Consider the following 18,142-nt stretch of genomic DNA (forward strand, 5'->3'; position numbering starts at 1 on the left):
ATTAATCCGGTCGAATCGGCCAGTCCGATCTTATTTTCAGAACATTACACAAATCAAATGAAAAAAAAATCTCAATTACTTCTTCCCTCTTATATAGGGTTTGAAAAAAGAAACAGATATATATTCAAAGACAGTAAAAACAGGGACAGTGGACTCACAGTGAAGGGTGGCGGCACAGCAGCGAATAGCGCGGCAACGAGGAAGGTTAGCGACGACGGTGGGCACGGATGTCGCTCAGAACGCGCGTGGAGGCACCCGCAAAGACGATGCCTAGAATTGGGTGGAGGCGATGGGTTGGTCGACGCGGCAGCAGCGACACTAAAGGGAACGGAGCTCGCGACTGGCAGCATTAGCAGTGGAAGGCTTGACACTGGTGGCTGTTCCACATTGGCGGTGACTTCACCGGTGGATGGCAACGGCGCAACAGAGATGACAAGTGAGGGAGGAAGAGGAGTGATTGGGCGGTGAATTTTTGAATTTTACTGAACGTGAACTTGAAAGACGAGGTTAGGGTAACTAGTGGGTAAATTTTTGGGGTGCACTTAAAAATAAAAGAAAATCTTTTTAATATTTTTTAAAAGATTTTTTAAAAAAAGTAAAAATAGTTTAATAATAAAATTTTCAGCTGAAAATATTTTTAAATATCAATTAAATACAATATTATATTATTTAATGGAATACAGCCATTTATGCTTAATAATCAAAAATTTCTAAAAGTTATACTTAATAATCAAAATTTCTAAAAATTGTGATTACAAATAGGGGTGGAAGTGAGTCGAGTTAGACCAAACTCAAGTTCTGCCCACAAAAATTGAGCTTGGCTCACAACTCAACTCATTAATAATCGAGCTTATTTCTTATGTTTAAGTTTGGCTCACCGAAAGTTCATGAGCCGACTTGAGTTCACGAATTGGCTTAAATAACACAAACATAATCTATAAATATAATCGAGTTAATTTACGAATTAATGAGTTGAGCTTATCCAAGTTTAAATTTGGCTCATTTAATTTATAAACTCAATTCCAGACTCAAATTCGGCTCATTAGTTTACAAACTCAGTTTATCAAACTATTAACGAGTCGAATTTGAACTGGCTCATGAATTAACCCTAATTACAACCACTTCATAGAGAAGCAGCCAACCAAACTATGATTGCTAACTAGACTCATACCTAAATCTCCACCACTTCCAGTCTTCCACTAATTCTATACATAGACCAGCATATACTATACTAATATATTTATATAAGACTTTAATATGAAGTAATTAATTAATAAATGTTCATGTATATAGACCAGCATGTGATCCTATCATCCATGTTACAATGCAATGCACTAATACTATACATTGTTGACCTTTCTTATTCACCCTCCGCTTTGAAACTACATTACAGCAATATTTAGCGATAATTGAAATTTTGAATACCTACACACAATTTTGGCATTTAAATTGTTTTAAATGTTTAAAAAAATTATTATATTCCCTTGAAAGTGCTTTATACTTAGATCTGTTTAAAAAGCTTTAAAAATAATTTTTTTAAATTTTTAATTTATGAAAAATAATAATATTTATATTTAGTGTAATTTTCAAAATCAAATTACACCTTTTTAAGAAGTTATTTAAAAGTTTATAAAAAAGTTAAAAAAATGACTTCTCTCATAATACTACTATTTTTTATCACATTTATTTTATAGTCATTTATTGTTTAAACTATTTTTTCAAAAAAAGTTTAATCAAGCTATTTATCCAAAGTCCAAACTAGGCATTAGTATCACGCAACATTATTTTTTAATACCAAGTTAACATTAAATATGTAAAGTATCTTTTTTTTTAAATTTATTAAAAATTTTAAAAATAATTTTAAATTTTATTTTATTTTAATTTTATTCCTAAATTTTGTTTGTATCAAATATACCTTTTGACAGCTATATTTTCAAAAAATTTAAAATTAATCTAAGAATAGTACATAATAACTATCTTTAGTTTTCTTGTATTGATGATTGTTCTTGTAAAATTATTATTGAATTGGTCTTAAATTTTTTTAAAAATTAACCATCACAAATATATTTGATGCAAATTAAAAAATTTTAGAATAAAATTAAAACAAAATAAAACTTAAGAATATTTTTAAAATTTTTAGTAAATTTAAAAAAAATAATTTATCCTATAAATAATTTTCACATACACCACTTTTGTTTTTCTGATGGATTCTTACATTTATAAAGATAATTTACACTTAGTTGATGTGAAACAATTTCATTAATAATATTAAACCATCTTTCCGAATGACCACTATAACTGAATAACAAATTGCACCAAGTAGATGATAGATATTCATTAACAAATAAACTATATAAACCTTTTTTATATTCTAATACTTCAGTAAGGACCTACAAGATCTAAGAAACAGAAAAACAAAACCAATCTGAATCTAGTACAGTTACTTCAGTTTGTATTGGAAAGACATAATTCGTATGAAACATTCAACAAAAATGATTTTTTTTTTTAATTTCTTAAAATGAAGGTAGGGAGTAGGGACAACATCTTTGACTTAGAGCAACCGAAAATTCATGGTGACACTGTTTCTTCTCTCTTAATAAATCCATCCACTGCAAAATCTTCAGATACCTATCTGTCACTGTTGTTTGTCTTTATCTCCATGTTTCCTTTCACTCCAAAAAAATGATCTTCATGGCTGCTTCTTCTTCCATGTGAGTTCCATACACAACAAAAGGCCTTAAAATTAAATTCAATTTCCATGGAAACTCAAAAGCTTGTTATCATTATTATCATACCTTTCATTCTTCTTCTTTTCATGATCCCATTCTCTTCTTCTTTTACTCCTATAGACAACTACCTCCTAAGCTGTGGGTCACAGAACAATGCTTCATTCTTCAACAGGATTTTCATTGGTGATGATGGTACCAACCAAGGCTCAAACTTTCTCTCTTCTGGCAAATCCTTTTCTCTCAGAAACCAAAACCCAAATCCAAAGTTGCCATCTTTGTATCACACTGCAAGAGTTTTCACCAACAATGGTGGCTACAGGTTCAGCATGAGGAAAAACGGCACTCACTTGGTTCGTTTTCATTTCTCACCTTTTAAGGCACAAGGTCATGATCTTAAATCTGCAAACTTTAGTGTCTTGGTTGATGGGAATTTGGTTCTCAGTAGGTTCAATTTCAAGCCAAATAATGATGATGCAATGATTAAAGAGTTCATTTTGAAATCAGAGTCTGATTTTCTTGAAATTATGTTTAGGCCTTTGAGGAATTCTGGTTTTGGATTTGTCAATGCTGTGGAAGTTTTTTCTGCCCCTGATGATTTTCTTTTAGATTTTGGAGCTAGGTTTGTTAGTGCCTCTGGTGTTGAGGAGTACAAGAACTTCTCAAATCAGGTTTTTGAAACTGTTCATAGGATCAATGTTGGGGGTTCGAAATTAACCCCTTTTAATGATACCCTTTGGAGGACTTGGATCCCTGATGAGGATTTTCTTGTCTTAAAGGAAGCAGCTAAGGCTGCAGTTACCACTCACACCCCCAATTATCAGAAGGGAGGTGCAACCCGAGAGATTGCACCGGATAATGTTTATATGACTGCTCAGGAGATGAATATGAATCAGTCCACCTTAGCTTCACAGTTCAACATAACATGGAATTTTCCGGTGGCTTCCGGTGGCGTTCGACACTTGATTCGGTTGCATTTCTGTGATATTGTTAGTCCTGCTCTTAATTTGCTTTACTTTGATGTGTATATAAACAACTACTCTGCATATAAGGATGTTGATCTGTCATCCCTTACATTCCACGCACTTGCATCTCCAGTCTATGTGGATTTCATTGCAGATTCTGATGATTCGGGTGTTATTCAGATAAGTGTTGGTCCTTCTGATCTTAGCAGTTCAATGAGGAAGAATGCCATACTGAATGGAGCAGAGATATTGAAGATGGTTAATGTCATGGATTCGCATGTTTCGCCGAGGAAGAAGAGGATTTGGGTTTTGGTAGGCTCAATTGTTGGAGGGACTATTGTTTTGGTTCTAGTTGTAGCTGCTATTTTGCTTATTGTCAAATGCAAGAGGAAGAAACCAAGAGAAAGATCAGTAGAAAGTGTAGTGTGGACTCCGTTGCGCATGTTTGGAGGGAGTTCACAAAGTAGAATGTCTGAAGCTGTAGCTTTTCCATCTCCTGGTTCTTATGGATATCTTGGTTTGAAGATCCCTTTTGCTGAGATTCAATTAGCAACAAACAATTTCGATAGAACTTTGATTATAGGGTCTGGAGGTTTTGGCATGGTTTATAAAGGAGTTCTCAGGGACAATTTAAAGGTTGCTGTCAAGAGAGGAATGCCAGGATCAAGGCAGGGCCTTCCGGAATTCCAGACTGAAATCACTATTTTGTCCAAGATTCGCCATCGCCATCTTGTTTCGCTGGTTGGATACTGTGAAGAACATTCAGAAATGATTCTTGTTTATGAGTATGTGGAGAAAGGACCACTTAAGAAGCATCTGTATGGCTCTTCAGCACATCCACCTTTGTCCTGGAAGCAGCGACTCGAGATATGCATTGGCGCGGCTAGAGGTCTGCATTATCTTCACACTGGTTTCGCGCAAGGAATCATTCACCGGGACATCAAATCAACCAATATCTTGCTTGATGAGAATTATGTGGCCAAGGTTGCTGATTTTGGTCTATCAAGATCAGGGCCATGTATCAATGAAACTCATGTGAGTACTAATGTCAAGGGTAGTTTTGGTTATCTTGATCCAGAGTATTTCCGGAGGCAGCAACTCACGGATAAGTCAGATGTGTACTCATTCGGCGTTGTGCTTTTCGAGGTGCTGTGTGCTAGACCTGCTGTTGATCCACAACTTGATAGGGAACAGGTGAATTTAGCAGAATGGGCACTTGAATGTCAGAAGAAGGGAATGCTTGAACAAATCATTGATCCATGTCTTGTTGGACAAATCAAGGAGAGTTCATTGAAGAAATTCGGGGAAACAGCAGAGAAATGTTTGGCTGAGTATGGTGTTGATAGGCCAAGCATGGGTGATGTGTTGTGGAATTTGGAGTACTTGCTTCAGCTCCAAGAAAATGGACAACAAGGTGAACCGGATAAGGCGACTGCGACGATTGTTCCCGGGAATGCTTCTAGCAGCACAAGAACTGAAGATGATTCTGATAAAGGCTATTCTGACATAAGTTCTAGCCAGGTTTTTTCTCAACTAATGACCAATGAAGGCAGATAGAGAGATAGGATCAAACATGCTACAAATGTTGAAAATTCTTGCTGATGTACTAAGAAAGTATCAGATTTATAAAGAGATAATCACAGTTAGCTGCATTTACTTATAGTTTGTGATACATATGTTAAGAGTAATCTTTGTTTTCATCATGTTTTAAGCTTCCTAATATTGCAACCTTGTCTATGATATAAGTATAACCTTCTTCTGCTTCAGTTGAAAGATGAACAGTTGTCATAAAATCATGAATCTAATTTCTGATAATTACTTTAGTTACTTTCTCTTGTACAAATATTAAGAATAATGTTATCACACATGAGGCCATGAATGAAGGAGCAATTTCCGCTCTATCAAAAGATAGCAACCTTATTATTGTTAGTGATTTGTTCTCCTTTAAATTTTTCAAAGAAGCATTTCCATCAATTGCTAAATCATTGACCTGTTTCTGCCCAACTTTATTTCTTTACATTACTTTAAGAGATCAGCTTTTCAAACACTGCCTAATAGTATTTGATAGAAAGGTTCTTCTATTTGGGTCTAATAGGGAAAAAAAAAAGTTAATTAGAAAGATAAAAAACATGTTAACAAAATCTATTAAATAAAAGCTCAAGTGGAACCACCTACAAACAAATTGTGGAAACTGCGTAGAATTATAGTTATGCAATAATGTTATTTCTTTATTCTATGATATTTTATCTGCTATTAAATATAATATAAATTTTATTTAAATTTAATTCATATTCCATCAAACAATAAATAAAATTTGAGTTGGCACAATATTCTCTAGTATATAAACACAACTAAAAAACATTATCCGTCTCCAAATTGAACCACTTAAGGGTGCTTACTGCTTAGCTAAGCCTAAGGCTAGTTGGTACCACACCTTTTTTTTTTTTTGCATTTGTCAACATTTAAAGATTAAATTACTAATAACTTAACAAACAACTTTTTTTCCCCTTCTATTTCAGTGCAGTCAAGTACTCAAGTCAATAAAGCTAATAAACTGTGTGAAATGCTGCTAATTTTGCAAGTGGGGTGGATCATTAATATTTAATAGAGTCATTTACTCCACTCCTTTTATGTAAGCTTCACTAATCAGTAATCACTATCAAACAAAAACAAATGGAAGAAGCAGTGAATATGTAAAATATTTATCTATAATAGTATAATATATTGGTCACATGTCCATGTTTATATATACAATACATAATACATGTGAGAAATAGGATCAGGAGAAACTGAACTAAATCTAGTTAAATCAAATCCTTCTTCGGTTACATGGGCTTGGATTTTATTCTTTTTTACACATCAAGATCTAGCATTAACTTTTGGAGTTGCTAAAGGCTCAAGTCACGGCAAGCAGCTCAATAACCAAAGCATGACAGCTGCAATAATTAATTAGATTCTATAACCTGTTCAATCAAATCTTCTTATGTTGATTTACATTAGTTTTTTCAAGAAGTAAGCAACTTCCAAAAAGAACAAAACAAGATAAGTTCACATATGAAGAACAAAATTAGCTAAAAATAAGAAGAAGAAAAAAAGAGAACAAAAATAAATGGGAAAGATGTGACATGTTGATATATATATTAAATTGCTGAGCATGTGTAAATGGGACATTTGTGCATTGAATAATTGTGACAAGTTGAAGAGGTGTCACATTCCATATAATGAGGTGTTGTATGTATAGATTAAGCTTCTATATATATGGTGAGGTCATTCTCTTTTCACTTCAACATGTTTTCAATAAAAAGAAGTAGGGTCGTCTCTATCTTTTTGGCAGTGCAACTATAAACTAATAATAACACCTTATTTACATATTATAGAGACTAAGCATGTGTTACTCTTAGATGATTGTAATTACTATTCAATATATTATATATGTTAGCAACAATAAATATTTAAGTATTGTATTAAGTGATCGATAATGTTTGTTTAGTAGTGAGAAATTTGGCCATTTAGGTAATGTACATGAAAGTCTTACTTTAAATTTCATTGTTTATGGTTTACCAAAAGTATATATACTAATATTTAAATATTTAATATAAGATATTATTGTATGAATTATATATTATTCATTAATAATATGACATATCAGTAATTTTTTTTATGACAAAACTCATTTTTACCTAACATGTCATTCTTACTAATAGATTAAAGTATTAAACAAATCTAAATGTTTTAGAACATGCAATAGTTTTTTCTTAAGTAGTATTATATATAGTTTCGAAAATATTTAGTAATCGAAATAAATTATAAAAAATGTCAAAATTTAGTATTTATCAATAATTAGTAAATATTAAATAAAATAAGTTACGATTATTTTTTTTATTTTCCAAACATTATCGATATTATTATCTTTGGTGTCATTGCATATCACTACACAAATGCACAAATATGACCTCCTTTTAACACTGAAGAAATTGCAATTGATCAAATGAATGTTGACATGACAACGACATTGATCACCAAAATAATTGACTAATACTCACCATACATATCCTTAAACACTATTATTGTTAGTTATTGTTCGTTGATCGGGTTCCGAACAGGTCGAGTGGAGAGATGTAGAGGGGAGGACGTCTTAGCTTGGGCCGCGCTGCTTGCGAGTAGTCGGGTAGCCGAGCACTTGTTGTGGAGAAGTGAAGAAGAGGGAGGGGGTGCCACCTGCAAAGACACTCCGACGCTCAAGTCAGCAATGTGCAGGCGAGCAGAGAATAAGGTCGAAATATGTGACGTACCTCGGGGGAAGAGCCAATCTTCCCCTTATATACATGTCAGTAGTGGGCCCCTTATGGGACAGGCCCATATTTCCAAGGGCGCTGTCCTGCAGCCGTGCGTGAGCCACGCAGGACGCGTGTCCGGGTCGGTTGGAGGGCGCGTGTCCGGGTCGGGTATTGCTTGGGTCGGGTCGGCCCAAAGTTGATTCTGAGCCGGGCCGTAACAGTGCCCCCCACGCGCCAATGGTAGTCGTGGGAGCTACCAATGGCGTGTCGTCTCGCATCTCGTCTGGTCGGCCGCTCGCGGGGAGGGTGTGCCCCCAACGCGCGTCTCTTGGCTGCTCAAACAACCGTTTCATCGCATCGTTTCCTGCGCCGAGCATTGAATGCTCATAATGGGGTAAAAACCCCGTTTGAAAAGACTATTTTGCCCTCAGCGGTTTCGCGCTTTGGGGGCCGTTTTTAAACGATTGATTTTGACATTTCTACACTTTTTCACACTCCCTGCTCTTCCTTTCCTCCTCCTCGCTTACAAGATTTCAAGGTGTTGCTGTGGTGCCTCCGTTCGCGTTTCTTGCACTTTCTCCAGATTCGCAATCATCCTTTTTCCATCAATTTAGGTAAATCTCGAATCATTCCTCTCTTTGTGCATTATTTTTGGTATGTTTGTTGCCTTGGTTCTTTTGATGTTACTGTGTAGCTTTTTAGTCACGAGTAGACGTGTTAGGGGGAAAAGTACCATTCCAGGGTAGGTTTTCTCTCGCTCTATTAGCCGTTTAGTCTTGTTTTGGCCTTAGTCGGGAAGTCGTGAGGGTGGTGTGTGTGTTCGGCTTGAGCAACCGATCTCTTAGACTAACTGGATGGTACCCCCATGTAGGTATGGCTCGCACGGTCTCCCGGGCATCCGTTAACCCCGCGGCGTACGACCAATATGCTTGGGTCGTCTCTGATATAAGGGAGTCACCCAATCAAATGGGCGAAGAGGAGCTCACCGAGTTCCGACGAGCCGGGTACCTGTGTGGCGGGACCGACGAGGAGGCCAATTACGACGCCTTCATCCCGGCTGCTCACGAGCGGTTGTATGAAATCAACTTCCAACCCCGCCAGGTCGCCGACTGGATTTGGTTCTACAAAGCCATGTTCACCCAAGTCGGAGTTCGTATCCCGTTCTCGGCCTTTCAAATGGCGCTCTTAAACCGAATTTCCGTGTCACCGTCGCAGTTGCATCCGAACAGTTGGGCTTCGATCCGCTGTTTCGAGATGGTCTGTGAATATCTCGACCTGCCGGTGTCCGTGGATGTTTTTCTCTTTTTCTTCACCCTCACAAACCCTTCCAAGGAGGGGAAACATAGGAAAGGGTTCATGTCCTTCCGAGCTGCCCAGGGTCGGAAGATTTTTGGTTTGTTCGAAGATTCTTACCACGGGTTTAAGGACAAGTATTTTAAGGTCCGCCCGGCCAAAGATCGTCATCCCTTTTGGTTGTCTCTGGAGGGGGTACGGCTCATCCCGACTTATTGGAGCTTCGGGGCAGGAGCCAATAGTTTCATTAAGGTAGTTTATAAAAACATGTCGGCAGTAGATCAGCAGATTGCCGAGGTACTAAATGCAGTTTTTGGGAAAAACCCGGTAAATCCCCATCTACTTATGGGTGACCGGGAGTCCGGCCGTAACTATATTTGTGAGAAGCCTTTTACTTTTCCCTTTGCATTTTTCCTTTTTGTTGATATTGTGTGACGACTAACCGACCTTCCTTGTTTTCCTGCAGTGGATATGTCTGCGTCCGTGACGGGTCTTCCCGACTTGTTTCAGACTTTCCTTGGCGGCGGCGATGAGGAGGAGGATAATGAGCAGTCTGCCGCTGAGACGTCTACAGCTCCTCCGGAGGACAAAAATGCTTCAGGGCCGGAGGGCGCGGTTGGGGGAACCGGGATCTCGACCCAAGCCGCCCAGGTCGAGGTCGAGAAACCGGTTCATTCCTCTCCTCCTCGTGAAGTGGTGGGACAAGGGGGTTCTACGTCTGCCCCTGACGATGATGTGGAGGTGGTCATCCCCACTCCTAAAAGAAAAAGGAAGGCGTCCTCTAGTCCCGAGGGGGTCCTTACCGTCATGGAGAGGAATTTTGACGCGAGCAATTTTATAGATACCCAATTGATCCCCGGCACCGAGGAGTATTTCCACGAGTCTTCCCTTGCCGGGCAAGCGAGGTGGATGTACCGAACACTCCTGCGCGGCGCCGTGATAGCTCGGAAGGCTGAGTTTGAGCTGTCCGGGATGGAGTCCCTTCGGAGGAGGCTGGAGGCTAGTGGGAAGGCCAACAATGAATTGAAAAGTGAAGTGGAAACTCTCCGGGAGCAGCTGACTCAATCCTCGGGAAAGTTGGACGCCGCCGAGAAGAAGGCCACTACCGCTGAGCAGAAAGCTGCCGCCGCCGAACAAAAGTTAACCGCTGCCGAGAAGAAACAGAAAGAGTCGGACGCGACGATTGAACGTTTGGTCGAGCGTGAGATGACTCTGGAAGGACAGGTCGGTGCGGCGCAAAAGCGGGTGGCTGAAGTTGAGGAGGAGAAGCGTGCCGTGGAGGCCGAGCTGTCAACATGGAAGGCAAAGTACAAGGACGTCGTCAAACAGGGCAGGGGTGCGATCCTGGCCACCGAGGAAGCCCTTAAAGCTCAAGTTAAAATTATTGCCCCTGAGTTCGACACGTCGGCAATTGGCGTTCGCAAGGTTATCCATGATGGCAAGGTTGTCGATGCCTCCACGAAATGATCCTTCTGTTTATAGTTCTTGTTTAGCCGCTTTATTTTGACTTGTAAACTATTTTAGTTTTTGCCGTTTTTGGCTTTGTGGATTATTTGATGTTAGCCGTTTTTCTTTTGGCTTTGTGAACAATGGCCTTTTTGGTCGCTTGCTCGTGTTGTCGCGACAAACCTTTTATTTATCTATGTGCGTTGTCATTTCTTAACCGTTTTGGTTTATATTTGTCGTTTACTCGCTTGCTCGTGTTATCGTTCCCATTAACCGTTTTTGGTTTGAGGTCGCTTAGACCGGCGGCCCGTGGCCTTTCGTGTAGTTGTTTGTTATAGCGGTGGTTGACGACTTCCCGGGGTGATCAGTCCCGGGTCGCTCGTCGTTGTTAGTCACGACGGGATGGTTTATCTGAAAAACTTAGACAAAACATGGTGGAGAATTTGCACAAGTATATCTTATTCGGTAACCACATAAAAGACTTGAAAGTTACTATGAACGACAAATTGACTACTTAGCTAGATTAGCCGGCCCGTCGTTCCGTCTTCTAGGAGTAAAATCTTCTAAGGTTGTCCGCGTTCCATGTTCTCGGGACTTCTTTGCCATCGAGCCTTTCTAACTTGAAGGCTCCTTTTCCCATCACCTTTCTGACTCTGAAGGGGCCTTCCCAGTTTGCCGCTAGCTTGCCCTCTCCGGGGGTCGGCAGGCCGATATCGTTTCTTCTCAGGACGAGGTCGTTAGGCTCAAAGTCCCTCCTGAGCACTTTGGTGTTGTAGCGCAGAGCTATCCTTTGTTTTAGCGTTGTTTCCTTCAAATGGGCCATTTCCCGGGCTTCATCTATGAGGTCCTTTTCTATAGTTTCCTCTACTCCTTTCAAAAGCAATCGTGGACTTGGTTCACCGATCTCTACGGGTATTACTGCATCCACCCCGTATGTGAGTCGGAAAGGAGTTTCCTTGGTGGAGGACTGCTCGGTTGTCCGGTAAGACCAGAGTACCGATGCCAGCTCGTCGGCCCAAGCACCCTTTTTACTGTCCAACCTCTTTTTTAGCCCTGAAAGGATAACCTTGTTGGCGGACTCCACCTGTCCGTTCGTCTGAGGGTGTTCTACCGACGAGAACCTTTGTCTTATACCCAGGCCGTTGAGAAATTCTGTGAACTTCCTGTCAGTAAATTGTGTGCCGTTGTCCGAGATGACGACTTCCGGTATCCCGAATCGTGTTATCACCTGCCTCCAGATGAATTTTCTGCAATTGGCTGAGGATATGCTAGCCAGTGGTTCAGCTTCTATCCATTTGGTATAATAATCAATTGCCACTATGAGATATTTGACCTGCCCAGGGCCAACCGGGAAGGGTCCTAAGAGGTCGACTCCCCATTGAGCGAATGGCCGGGAGGTCGTTAGCAAGCTTAACTCAGAGGCCGGCGCCTTGGCGAAGTTGGCGTTTTGCTGGCACTTGATGCACTTTTTGACGAACTCTTTGGAATCTGCCATCATCGACGGCTAGTAGTACCCAGCTCGGATTAACTTCCTTGCTAGGGCTCTGCCTCCGATGTGGTGCCCACAGCAGCCCGCGTGGACTTCCCTGAGGACATAGTCCGTCTGGTCGGGGTGTAGGCACTTCAGTAGGGGTTGACTAAGCCCTTTTCTGAACAGCTGTCCTTGGATGACGGCGTATTTGGCTGTTTCTCTCCTTAATTTCGCCGCATCCTTTTCATCGCCAGGGACTTGGCCATGTTCTAAGTAGTTGGTGATGGGGTCTAGCCATGAAGAACTTAGGGTTGTTATGTGTAGTGCAATTGCTGGTTCCTTTGCCATGCCTTGGATGAGAGACCGGTTTCCCTCCCCTGGCTTCGTGCTAGCTAGTTTCGATAGGAGGTCTGCTCGTGTGTTCCTTTCTCTGGGTACGTGCTGGACCGTGACCTCTTCGAACTTTTGGCTCAAACTTTTGACCTTTTCCAAGTACTTCTGCAACAAGGGGTCCTTGGCTTGGTAGCTGCCGTTTACTTGGGAAGTGACAACTTGGGAGTCGCTGCACACTTCCAGCCTTCTCGCACCGACCTCTGTTGCTAGGGTCAAGCCTCCTATGAGGGCTTCGTATTCTGCTTGGTTGTTCGAGATGGGGAACTCGAATCTAACCGATTGTTCGTATACGACCCCATTCGGACTTTCCAGGATGATCCCGGCACCTCCGAAGGTCTGGTTGGAGGCTCCGTCCACATGGAGCTTCCACCGTGTACCCATGTCTTCGCCTGGATCTCCTGTTACTTCAACCAAAAAATCTGCCATGGCCTGTGCCTTGATGGCTTGCCGGGGCTCGTACCGTATGTCATATTGGGAGAGTTCTATGGACCAAGTCATCATTCTTCCCGCCAGGTCGGGTTTTTGGAGAACTTGCCGGATCCCTTGGTCCGTTCTGACGACCACCTGGTGACTCTGGAAGTATTGTTTTAGCCTTCTTGAGGAAGTTAGGAGTGCTAAGGCTAGCTTTTCAAGCTTGCTATATCTTAATTCTGCTCCTTGCAGGGCCCTGCTTATGAAGTATACCGGCTGTTGGGTTTTTCCGTCCTCCCGTACTAGTACCGCGGCCAGGGCTTCGCTTGTTATAGCGAGATATAGGTATAGTGGCTCCCCGTCCCTTGGCTTCCCGAGAACGGGGGGTGCCGCCAGGATTTCCTTGAAGTGTTGAAAGGCCTCTTCGCACGCTGGTGTCCATTCAAACGCCATCCCTTTCTTCATGAGATTGAAAAATGGCAGGGCCTTTGTTGCCGAGGCTCCGAGAAACCGAGAAAGTGATGTCAATCTTCCTGCCAACCTCTGGACGTCCTTGATACATCCCGGGCTCTTCATCTGAAGTATTGCCTGGCACTTCTCCGGGTTTGCTTCTACCCCTCTTTGAGTTATCATGAATCCTAGGAACTTGCCGGCTTCCATGGTGAAGGCGCACTTGAGGGGGTTCAGCCTCATGCCATGTTGACGGAGGGACGCAAATACACTTGCCAGGTCGTTTATGAGGTCGTCAGGTCGTGTTGTTTTTGCCAGGATGTCGTCCACGTAAACTTCAACCGTTTTCCCTATGAGGTCGTGGAATATCCTGTTCATCAGCCTTTGATATGTCGCCCCTGCATTTTTCAAGCCAAACGGCATTACCTTGTAGCAGAAAGTTCCTCCTGGCGTTATGAACGCCGTTTTGTCTTCGTCTGGTCGGTGCATCGGTATCTGATTGTAACCGGAGTAGGCGTCCATGAAACTCAGATACCGGTACCCCGCCGCGGCGTCGACGAGTGCATCTATGTTGGGGAGGGGGAAGCAATCTTTGGGGCATGCTTTGTTAAGGTCAGAGTAGTCCACACACATTCTCCATTTGCCATTGTGTTTCTTCACCAATACCACATTTGAGAGCCACGTCGAGTAGTCCACTTCCCGTATGAAGCCTGCTTCTAGGAGGCCGGCCGTTTGCTTGGCTACCTCCTCCGCTCTTTCCGCCGACATCTTTCTGCCGACATCTTTCTCCTCCGTTGGGCCACTGGCCGTGCTTCCGGTTTGACGGCTAGGTGATGTGAGATGATTTGTGGATCTATGCCCGGCATGTCGGCTGGTGTCCATGCGAACAGGTCCCTGTTGGCCCTTATCATTTCAATCAACGGCTTCTTCAGCTCACGTGGGAGGTTCTTGTTAACGAATGTGAACTTTTCTCCTTCTTCACCGATGCTAAATTTCTCCAGGTCCCCTTCTGGCTCCGGCCTCGGCTTGTCCTCTACTCTGGCATCAAGGTCGGCTAGGAATACACCAGATGCTTCCTTGGACTTCTTTCTGAGGGAAAGACTGGCGTTGTCACAGGCGACCGCCGTCTCGAGGTCTCCTCTTATGGTCCCTATGGATCCATCATCGGTGACAAACTTCATAACTAGCAGCTTGGTGTTGATTATGGCCTCAAAATCATTGATTGTTTTTCTCCCCAAGATGATGTTGTAGGCTGTAGAGTCTCGGAGGATTACGAACTCGGCCATCGCCGATCTGCGACCTTGCACCTGTCCCACCGAGATCGGTAGGGAAATGACTCCATATGGTTTGATAAAGGGGTCGCCTAACCCGATAACCCCGTGCTGGTGAGTCGTCAGGTCGGTGTCCTTCAGCCCCAGTGCGTCGAACACGTTGCGGAACATGATGTTTGAATCAGCTCCAGTGTCGACAAGGATCCGTTTGACGAGGCCGGTTCCCACCCTGGCCGTTATGACCATGGGAGGGTTTTCCGGGGCGTCGCTGAACCATTGGTCTTTTGGGCCGAAAGAAATGGATGGAGGTTTTTTGGTGCTCTGCACTGGTTGAGATGAGATCGCCAGAACCTTGGCGTCTTTCTTGTGTGCCGACCGGGACTTTGGTGCAGTGTTTTTTGCCGTTACCACGTTTATCACAGTGAGGCCATGGTCTCTATCTTCGGGCTCCTGTCGCCGCTTGGCCGAGCGTGTCTTGCCTTCCTCGTCCTGGTCGCGATAACGCCTTCTCGGCTCCCTGATGAGGTGGGAGAACGCTGCTAGTTTTCCTTCCCTTATCGCCTGTTCTAATGCATCCTTCAGGTCGAAACAGTCCTGTGTTTGATGGCCATATCCCTTATGGTAATCACAATAAAGGTTCTTGTTTCCACCCGTGCGGTCCTTGAGTGGTCGGGGTTTCGGAAGAATTCCCTTCTCAGCTATTTGTTGGTAAACTTCCACTATGGGGAGGGCGAGTGGAGTGTAGTTAGTAAATTTCCCAACTCGAGGGAACGGCCTAGGTGCCTTGTTCGATGCCTCCTCTCTAGCCTTTTCTTTTGTTCTTTCACCGTCTCCACCGGACTGCCGAGCCTGGCCGTAACCGGGCTGCCGCTTATTGGCTGCCACGACTCGGCTGACCTCCTCGTCGTTTATGTACTCCTTCGCCACCGTTTGGATTTCATGCATTGTCCAAACCGGCTTCGTGGTGAGGTGTTTTCGAAATTTCTCGTTGAGGAGGCCGTTCGTCAGGCAGAGACTGGCCACCGAGTCGGTTAAGCCGTCGATTTCCAAGCATTCATCGTTGAACCGATCCAAGTACCTTCTGGTCGGCTCTCCCTGTCTCTGGGTTACCCCGAGAAGGTTGATAGGATGCTTGGCCTTTGCTATTCGCGTTGTGAATTGGGCCAGGAAGGCGCGGCTGATGTCTGAGAAACTGTAAATGGAACCTTGAGGGAGGCCATTAAACCACCTGATCGCTGGTCCTGCCAAGGTTACCGGGAAGGCGCGGCACCTTACCTCGTCGCCTACTCCCTCTAGGTTCATCCTAGCCTCAAAGGCCGTGAGATGTTCTAGAGGATCTTGAGTTCCGTCATACCTCATGTCCGTCGGTTTGTCGAAGTGTTTCGGCAACCGGACCTCGAGGATAGATCGGTGGAACGGCGTGGCACCCATTATCATAGGTTGTCGTGTTCTCTCGGTTTTCCCTTCTCCGTCCTCGCGACCTCTTGTCGTTCGGCGAGATCGTCTGCCGCGAGAGTAGATGACCGTGTCGTTCCGTCTTCTTGGAATAGGCGATTCCTCTGCTTCCGTCCGGGATGCAGATATACGCCGTGAGTGGCTTCGGTGAGAGCTCTCTTCCTCCTCGCCCCCGGGAGACGGGGTGTAGCTTGGATCGGTAGACCATCCATCCCTCTCCCGGTCGGCTAGCTGTCGTTCTAGGTTCTGGACTCTGTGGCGTAGCTCCTGCATTATTATGGCGCTATCGCCGCCCGTTCCCCCGAACGGTCGGGTTCTCGCGTGTTGTTGGGGGGATCTCCGGCCTCCTCGTTGTGAGGCGACGGAGGCTGCCCCCTCCGCTCCGGCTACTCGAGCTCGGTCGCCGGGGCCCGGCGCGATGCTGCTCGAGCTCGGTCGCCGGGACCCGGCGCGACTTCCATTCAGGCAAAGAGGTCCCCACAGAAGGTGCCAATGTTCGTTGATCGGGTTCCGAACAGGTCGAGTGGAGAGATGTAGAGGGGAGGACGTCTTAGCTTGGGCCGCGCTGCTTGCGAGTAGTCGGGTAGCCGAGCACTTGTTGTGGAGAAGTGAAGAAGAGGGAGGGGGTGCCACCTGCAAAGACACTCCGACGCTCAAGTCAGCAATGTGCAGGCGAGCAGAGAATAAGGTCGAAATATGTGACGTACCTCGGGGGAAGAGCCAATCTTCCCCTTATATACATGTCAGTAGTGGGCCCCTTATGGGACAGGCCCATATTTCCAAGGGCGCTGTCCTGCAGCCGTGCGTGAGCCACGCAGGACGCGTGTCCGGGTCGGTTGGAGGGCGCGTGTCCGGGTCGGGTATTGCTTGGGTCGGGTCGGCCCAAAGTTGATTCTGGGCCGGGCCGTAACAGTTATAATATAAACATTTATTTTAATAACATTAAAAATCATTAATTAATGAATTAACCACACCACATTTTCCCTCTTGATCTGACCGAATTGTCCATCAACTAACCAATACATTTGCCTCCACAACGGTCACCAAATAGAAAAAAACAAAGGGTATTACCGTCATTTTAATAAATAAAATATCATAAAATTAATTTAAAATATCATAAAATTAATTTAAAAACTCAACAATATCATAAAATTGGTATGTATATTTAATTTAAAATATCATAAAATTTAATTTAATTACTTTTAAAAAAATAATTTTTTTAAAATAAAATTCTCAACAAATATAATAAATTATAAATAATGTATTATTTAATTTTCAAAAACTTATGTTGTTATGTCTTACTCATCTAACAAAAATTTTTGCTTTCAAAATTTGTTATATTGAAACAAGATTAAATTCAAACTAAAGAAAATAAGATCCACGAAAAGAATACAAGGATATCAAAAATAATGTTTGAAAAAGGTTAGATAGGCAATTAGGTTTACAGGCAAACAAAGATACATGGAAACAATAAGGTTTGGTCGGGAAATAACCAGATCACATTTTGAAAAAATAATTCCAAAGAAGATAATGAAAAAAGAGATGGCACGAGTTCGTGTAGCACGAATAAAGAGAATACGTCGAAATGAATCCTTAAAATGCAACTTCTAACATTCCCAGTGTGACTCGTATAACCTATTATTTCTATATTGTCTATGATAATCCGTTAGTGTTTCCGTATACACAAGTCATCAGTATTAAGTTGGCCAGACCTAATACCATCAGTGTTACCTATATTATTTCTTTATCAATAATATGTTTATCATTGTAATTATTTTTTAGTGAGAGTACATAAAAAATTACATTTTTAGATATGAAAATTTCCTTTGATTTTAAATCAATAAGTCAAAAACCCTTTGTTCCTAATTTAAAATCGAGAAAAGCTGTTTTTCTGGCTCTTGGGTCTAATTTTGTTCTTAAATTTGTTAATGTGGAGGCATATACAAGAGAACCAAATACTCTTAAATATGAAAGGTCAGATAAG

The 18,142-nt window shown here is 42.6% G+C and overlaps 2 protein-coding genes across 3 annotated transcripts; one reads left to right on the forward strand and one right to left on the reverse strand.

Moving 5' to 3' along the window:
- The first annotated feature begins 2,572 nt into the window (after positions 1-2,572).
- LOC107491112 (probable receptor-like protein kinase At5g24010) lies at positions 2,573-5,462 on the forward strand. Of its 2 annotated transcripts, XM_016111876.3 has the most exons (2): positions 2,573-3,079; positions 3,506-5,462. In XM_016111876.3, exons 1-2 carry the CDS (start codon positions 2,759-2,761, stop codon positions 5,246-5,248), a joined length of 2,064 nt encoding a protein of 687 aa, XP_015967362.1. In that variant the 5' UTR covers positions 2,573-2,758; the 3' UTR covers positions 5,249-5,462. The 2 variants fall into 2 exon arrangements, with proteins under 2 accessions (XP_015967362.1, XP_015967361.1); XM_016111875.3 differs by having other exon boundaries at positions 2,573-5,462.
- An 8,710-nt stretch (positions 5,463-14,172) lies between these two features.
- LOC107490847 (uncharacterized) lies at positions 14,173-16,431 on the reverse strand. Its single transcript, XM_016111663.1, has one exon. The coding sequence runs from the start codon at positions 16,429-16,431 to the stop codon at positions 14,173-14,175; it is 2,259 nt and encodes a 752-aa protein (XP_015967149.1).
- Positions 16,432-18,142: the final 1,711 nt, after the last annotated feature.

This window comes from Arachis duranensis, chromosome 5 (assembly GCF_000817695.3).
Source record: "Arachis duranensis cultivar V14167 chromosome 5, aradu.V14167.gnm2.J7QH, whole genome shotgun sequence".
NCBI lineage: Eukaryota > Viridiplantae > Streptophyta > Magnoliopsida > Fabales > Fabaceae > Arachis > Arachis duranensis.

Bases quoted from the DNA above. Each gene is read 5' to 3' on its own strand.
- LOC107491112 (XM_016111875.3), top strand. From the start codon at position 2,759: ATGGAAACTCAAAAGCTTGTTATCATTATTATCATACCTTTCATTCTT.
- LOC107490847 (XM_016111663.1), bottom strand. From the start codon at position 16,431: ATGCAGGAGCTACGCCACAGAGTCCAGAACCTAGAACGACAGCTAGCC.